Source organism: Bombina bombina, chromosome 2 (assembly GCF_027579735.1).
Source record: "Bombina bombina isolate aBomBom1 chromosome 2, aBomBom1.pri, whole genome shotgun sequence".
NCBI classification, from domain to species: Eukaryota; Metazoa; Chordata; class Amphibia; order Anura; family Bombinatoridae; genus Bombina; species Bombina bombina.
The window spans coordinates 279,142,345-279,149,572 of record NC_069500.1 but is presented as its reverse complement, the minus strand read 5'-3'; the positions used below and the strand labels follow the sequence as shown (position 1 = coordinate 279,149,572).

Genomic DNA, 7,228 nt, shown 5'->3' with positions numbered 1-7,228 from the left:
TTATTTTTTCCAAATTGTAGTTAAATAAAAACAGTGGTGCCTGACCACCAGTGTTCCCTCTAAGGGCAGTTTTGTGAGCAGTCCAGTAGTAAAACAGTTAAAAAGGGAACCACGCCCTGCAGTCTGCATTGTGTAGTGTTTGCTAAGCTGGTCTTAGAGGGAACACTGCTGACCACGATGATTTTTTTTTTTTTTTTAACTGCATCTAATAATGTGCCCAGTTTTTCAATATGCTAATCTGGTCACCATACATATTGCTCAGTGACTCCAGCAGGGGCTGAAGTCGCACCTCAAATCTGCCCCTTGCGGTACACTATGAAACTCAATATCTTTCATGATTCAATTTTTCTTTCATGATTCAGAAAGAATATGCAATTTTAAACAACTTTCTAATTTACATATTTTATCAAATTTTCTTCTCTCTCATGGTATCTTTTGTTGAAAAACAGGGACCTAAGCTCAGAAGTGTGCAAATGTCTAGAGCACTATATGGCAGCAGTTTTACAAGAATGTTATACATTAGCAAGAGCACTAGAGGGCAGCACTATTTCTTGCTATGTAGTGCTCCAGACAACTACCTTGGTATCTGGTCAACCATGGAAACAAAGCAAATATAATAACAGAAGTAAATTGGAAACTTTAAAAAAAAAAATATATATTGTATGTTCTCTCTGAGTCACAAAAGTTTTTTTTGGGGGGAGGGGTTTCATATCCCTTTAAATCCAGAGACACAAAGACCAACGTATTCACTTTGTTCAGCAATAGCCATTTAGCTGCTTCAACGTTAAAACATCTGATTACCTCTGTAGTTACAAGTTTTCTGTATTAGCCTCTTAGAACTTGATAGGAGAAATTATTCACTTAGATGATACTAGGGCTTTAACCCTTTGAGTGCAAAGCATTTTCCCACCTCGGTGATAAGCAGGATTTTAGGGTTTTTTATTTTTCAATTTTTTTCAAATATAATTTTTTTAAACTTTATTTTTTCTTTTTTCAGATCCAGACTTATACAGTTGGAAAGGCTAGGCGATTACCGTACAAATGTGGGTCTTGGGGGTCTGTAGCTGCTTAGATGCCTGAGATACGGGCTTCTAAGCAGCATGCCCCATTTTCCTATAATGTCTATTGTAAATTTTCAATAAAGTTGTGCGATGACGCCACTGCGCAAAACGTGAAGCCCTGGCGATGCCTGTCACTATGCAGGTCCGATCGCCCCCAGATCTCCCTCAAGGTGGGCAAGTGCTAGTGACGGCTCTGAGCTGTCGTTAGCACCTGACAGACAATTTGCGACGGCTCAGAGCCATCATTAGCACTCAAGGGGTTAACACACACAATTATGTCTCATTCTTTTTCACTTCAGCATTAACTGCTGAAATGAAGCTCCATATCAGTTTTACAATGATTCTATAGTTCAGAGTTTATTTAGTAATTAAGCTATTGGCAACCATTAAAGTCTATATAACATCACAAAATATAAACATAGCATTACAGAATATAACATCACATAATATGCCACAATATTAAACTTTATTTTATATATATATATATATATATATATATATATATATATTTATCCTGAATCCCAAAACCCTTTGGTGCATAGTCCTATGTAATTTAGCGTGAGCTCTTTTTATTTCCTGCAGTAAAACGGTCAAGGCCCTTTGTGAGTTCCAGCACCTGCTAGAGGTCAGTTGGCTCTGCCTGCTTTTGAACGTATAACCCGATGGCTAAACTGTTAAAAACATGAGAAGGCTCATACACCGTTATAACGGTTTGGGATATCCCTCGAAAATAAAACAGATCTACAGACGCCCATCCTCCCACGTCTACTGGGAAACTCTTCGTATTTCTGCTCCAAATTGATGATTCAAGCTACAGCTCTCTGAGAAACATAAACAGCCGCACTTATCACTCGCGCACGCGCACCCAAGAAAACAATGCGCGTACGCACGCGCGCGCGTAAACATCTCATCACCATTATTCTTTACCTCCACCCAACCATTCGACGCCGTTGCTCCTGTAACCAAACATGACACCACAAAACGTCACGGTGAGCTTTTTTTCAAGGCTTTCTCGTGCTCTTGTAAAACCTCCCCTTTATGTTCTCCATTTTGATTGGCTAGGACGCGACCTACTGGTGAGTAATTCGGGATAGCAGGTTAGGCTGTAAGTTATCAGGCGGAGTAGAGCACCGCCCGTCCCGTCATACCGGTCACGGCGCTGCAGAGGCTGTCAGGGAGCGAACAAGAAAAGCTGGCTGCCATGGACGCAGTAATGCCTGAAGGATTCCGGTCACCGAAGCACAACTCAATGTAATATAATATATTTTTTGTAAATACGGATAGTGTCTTTGCGTGCTCACCTAGGGAGTTCTCGTTGTATGTGTATAATTGGGTATGTGCTGTTTAACAATGGTATATAATACGTGCGTTATAATCGCGATACATTATTTGCTAGTCCCTTGAAATATAATCCCTGCTGCCAGAGAGGGGGTGCAACACTTTGGCAGCTAAGTGGTTAACCCTTCATTATTTCAACACGCTGGCACTCAAAGGGTTTAACTTTATTTTGTTAACGCAGAAAGCTATTTTTTTCTTCCGTTTTCGATGTTGTTGTGTCACAAGGTGCTTCTAGATCAGTTTTCTTGTACTGGTTTTAACCCCCTAGTTTTAAGTATATCCACCTTTGGGTGTCAAGGGGTTAAACTACAATACTGTGTTCAAAGTCTGTGCATATTTAAAATATATGGAGACGCATTTTTTTTTATACAATAGTTTAATATACTGATTACTGGTTCAAAGAACACCTTTAGGAAATTCTCAAAGGTATAACCTTGCATGACCTCATGAAAACAAATTTATATTAGTAGGGTCCAAAGTGGTTGTCACAGGGAGACTTTTCTATTTTTCTTAAACCACTGAGATTGTATTTACTTCTCAATTTTTTTTTTTTTTTTTTTTTTTTTTAGTCTTTTGACGGCTTTTCAGTATTTTTAATGGTGGCTGCTTGTCCTAGTCAAGTAGATGGACATGAGATGCAAAATAAGTTTTAAACCAACTTTTTTACTTGTATAGTGATCAGCAAGTACATTGGCTTATTAAATAGATGATATAGAAAAGAAGCAATGTTATTCAAATAGCTCAGTAGTATCTGTTATTACTGTTACTTGAAGAAAAAATAAAGAGACATGAAACACAATTTTTGTTTTTCTTTCATGATTAAAGGGACATGAAACCCACATTTTTTTTCTTTCATGATTTAGAAAGAGAATGCAATTTTAAACATCTTTCTAATTTACTTCTATTATCTAATTTGTTTTATTCTCTTGATATTCTTTGCTGAAAAGCATATCTAGATATGCTCAGTAGCTGCTGATTGGTTGCTGCACATAGAAGCCTCATGTGATTGGCTCACCCATGTGCATTGCTTTTTCTTCTAATAAGGATATCTAAACAATGAAGCAAAATAAATAATAAAAGTAAATTGTAATGTTGCTTAAATTTGTATGTTCTATCTGAATCATGAAAGAACGATTTTGGGTTTACTGGTCCTTTAAGATAGAGCATACAATTTTCCAATATAATTTTCTTGGGTATCCGTTATTGAAGGAGCACCAGTGCACTGCTGGGAGCTAGCTGAACACATTGGTAAGCAAATTAAAAGACGTGCAGACAAAAATCGTCAGATAACTCCCAGCTTTTCGGCCTACTTAGGTATACTTTTCAACAAAGGAAATTAAGAGAACAAAGGAAATTAGCTAAAAGAAGACAATTGGAAAGTTGTTTATAATTGTATGCTCCGTCTGAATCTGAAAAATGTGAGTTTCATGTTGCTTTAAAGTTTGAAAATCAGCTGTAGATTCAAGGGATTCTGCCTTGTGTTACTCATTCAGCAATTTGTAACTATTTCTTACCTCTTTTTTCTGGCATATACATTTTCTATGTCCAGAGTTTCTGTTTTTTTGGTTTCTGAGTAACAAATCATAGGGAGACAATTATTGAAAGTTATTACTCTGCAGGAAATGTATGATACATTTTTGTTTGTCTGCTTCTGTTGAACAGTAGTAAACTGCCTTTATGGAATTTCAAAAATTTTAATGCTAATTAGTTAATCCTGCATCATATATGTTTTAAGACTCCTGAAAATATAATTTAATTTAAAGGGACTTGAAACCCAAACAATTTCTTTCCTGATACAGATAGGGCATGGCATTTTAACAACTTTTCTTACATCTATTATCAAATTTGCGTCATTCTTTTATCTTTCTTTGTTGATGTTACTGCTATGCACTACAAAAAAAAAAAAGAGAATTTATATGGCCACCAATCAGCTGCTAGCTCCAAGTAATGCATTTCTGCTCCCGAGCCTACCTAAGTATGCTTTTCAACTAAGCATACCAAGATAATGAAACAAATTAGATAATAGAAGTAAATTGGAAAGATTATTTAAAAATCACATGCTCTATCTGAATTATGAAAGAAATATTTTGGGTTTCATATCCCTTTTAAATGAATGGTTTCAGAACAAAATTTGTTAATGTACGTAAATTACGTTCTGAGAAATTTCATTGTCTGAATCATGAGAAATAACGATTACTTTTATTTAAAGGGATGGTCTAGTCAGAATTAAACTTTCATGATTCAGTTAGGGCATGTAATTTTAACACCCTTTCCAATTTACTTTAGGGCTATTTTTAGCCCTAGCCCTTTACCCAAGGTCCAATTTACTTTTATCATAACATTTGCTTTGTAATCTTGGTTTTCTTAGTTGAAAGCTTAATCTAGGTAGGCTCAAGCTAATTTCTAAGCCCTTGAAGGCCACTTCTTATCTGAATGCATTTAACAGTTTTTTTCACAGCTAGAGGGTGTAAGTTCATTTGTGCCATATAGATAACATTGTTCTCAAGCCCATGGAGTTACTTATGAGAGGGCACTGATTGACTAAAATGCAAGTCTGTGAAAATAACTGAAATAAGGGGGCAGTCTGCAGAGGCTTAGATACAAGGTACTCACTTAGGTAAAATGTATATTAATATAACTGTGTTTGGTTATACAAAACTAGGGAATGGGTAATAAAGGGATTATCTATTTTTGTAAACAATACAAATTCTGGCTAAGAGTGACCCTTTTTAAGGCAGTTCCTTATAACATTTTGAATAGAGTTATGCACTGCAAAATGCATTATTGTAATACAAATTGTAATATTTATAGAAACAATATTTGGGATCTCTAACTGGCATTTTAACAGATAAATGTGCTGTGTTTTCTTTTTTTAGCATCATGCATCTGTGAAACCATATTCATGCTGCTCCTGAGGACGGAGAGAATTTCATACTTTTTTGTTATTGTGCCTTCCCTTTAAAAAATTTCATTGTCAATAAAGAGCATTGGTGTCTCCTGGGTTTTTTAAGCTGTCAGAGTAGAGCAGCCATGGATCTCAAGACAGCCGTATTCAACGCTGCCCGTGATGGTAAGCTGCGTCTTCTCTCAAAACTTCTGGAAAACAAAGCTAAGGATGAAGTAGTCTTGCTTATGTCAGAGAAAACCAATGGTGCCACTCCACTTTTAATGGCAGCTCGGTATGGGCACTTGGACATGGTGGATTATTTGCTCGATCAGTGCAGTGCCTCCGTTGAAATTGGTGGATCTGTTAATTTTGATGGGGAGACGATAGAGGGGGCGCCTCCTCTTTGGGCGGCCTCTGCTGCTGGGCACCTAAAAGTCGTGCAGTCTCTTCTTGATCATGGGGCTTCCGTTAACAACACCACCCTTACTAACTCTACTCCGCTGCGTGCAGCCTGCTTTGATGGGCACCTGGAAATTGTCAAGTATCTGGTAGAGCACAAAGCTGACTTGGAAGTAGCTAATCGCCATGGACACACCTGTCTTATGATATCCTGTTATAAGGGTCACAAGGAGATAGCCCAGTTCTTGCTCGAGAAGGGGGCTGATGTGAACCGCAAGAGTGTAAAAGGTAGGTTATTAATATCATCACTGGAATGTTGTAGGATATGTATTTACAGTATGTATACTCACTAAATAATGTCAAGGATTTAGTCAACTGAGTTTAACCTAATATTGTAAACTTTATAGCTTGTTTGCCACAAACAAAGAAGAAATGTCCTATACAATAATAGCCTTATTCCAACCAGAACAGTCCAACTTCAATATAATAGAACACACAGGTGGCACACAATATGAGGCAACAGCGCCTTTATTGAGCAACGTTTCGGGGCTCCTGCCCCTTTATCAAGCTCATGGCTTGATAAAGGGGCATGAGTCCCGAAACGTTGCTCGATAAAGGCGCTGTTGCCTCATATTGTGTGCCACCTGTGTGTTCTATTTTGCTGTACTAACTAGGACCTTGGAAAGGGAGGCCCTCCAGATGTGCACCTGTATTTATCCGATATTGGTTAAAAGAGACATTTTCCTAAGGTGTGTGCTGGTCCTGCTACTTTCCTACAAGTCCAACTCCAATATGCCAGGTCGTTACCTTGAAAATAATGAAACCTTTAACCACATACATATGTAGTCTATAACTTTCATCCCTCATGGCACAGTGAACCAGGCTTCTTTTGAACATTTTGGTGCTTGCCAAAACTAGTTGCTCATGATTTTGATAAAAAAAAAAACAAAACAAAAAAAAACGGTCACTAGAATGTGTTTTTTATTTTGTTTTTTTGTTTTGTTTTTCTTGTTACTGACATTGGCATTAATTGTTTATAACTTGTCTGTGTGATAAAAGTCACCAGAAAAAGGTGTTTATTATATTCATACATGTGGTTAAATCTTAGAAGCCTTTTAGTTTTAATATTTTAATCCACCAGGATCATACTATAGGTTAAAAGATTCAATGCAGTATTCTCATATCTAATCTTAACTTCCTAATAGCTTGATACTGGGTCCATTGTAACCCTTTCAGCACTGGACTATTTCTCACCCCTGTGCTGGAACCTAATTTTAGCCTTTTGCTCTCCTTTTTAATTAAATATAATTTCAGTGCTTTTAGAGGGACATTCCGGACAAAATTTAAATGCACATAGATTAATTATATATTTGCATAGAAATATATTTGCAATATACATGTATTAGCAAAAATGCTCCTATTAAAAGTTATCACTGTTTTAGTGTTAACATTTTCTCTGCAAGTGCATGTGAAGCATAGCTAGATATTCGCAGTGCACCAGCATTTTAAATACTGCCGCTGCTTAGAGCGCCAGTGGGATTTG

The 7,228-nt window shown here is 37.0% G+C and overlaps 1 protein-coding gene across 1 annotated transcript in view; it reads left to right on the top strand.

The window, feature by feature from the left end:
- Window positions 1-2,159: 2,159 nt before the first annotated feature.
- The window catches only part of FEM1C (fem-1 homolog C), a 91,368-nt gene continuing 86,299 nt past the window's right edge, over window positions 2,160-7,228 (top strand). Inside the window, exons 1-2 of the mRNA XM_053701566.1 lie at window positions 2,160-2,312; window positions 5,276-5,973. Coding sequence (XP_053557541.1) covers window positions 5,430-5,973 — 544 coding nt within the window. The 5' untranslated portion in view covers window positions 2,160-2,312; window positions 5,276-5,429. The remainder of the gene's footprint in view (window positions 2,313-5,275; window positions 5,974-7,228) is intronic.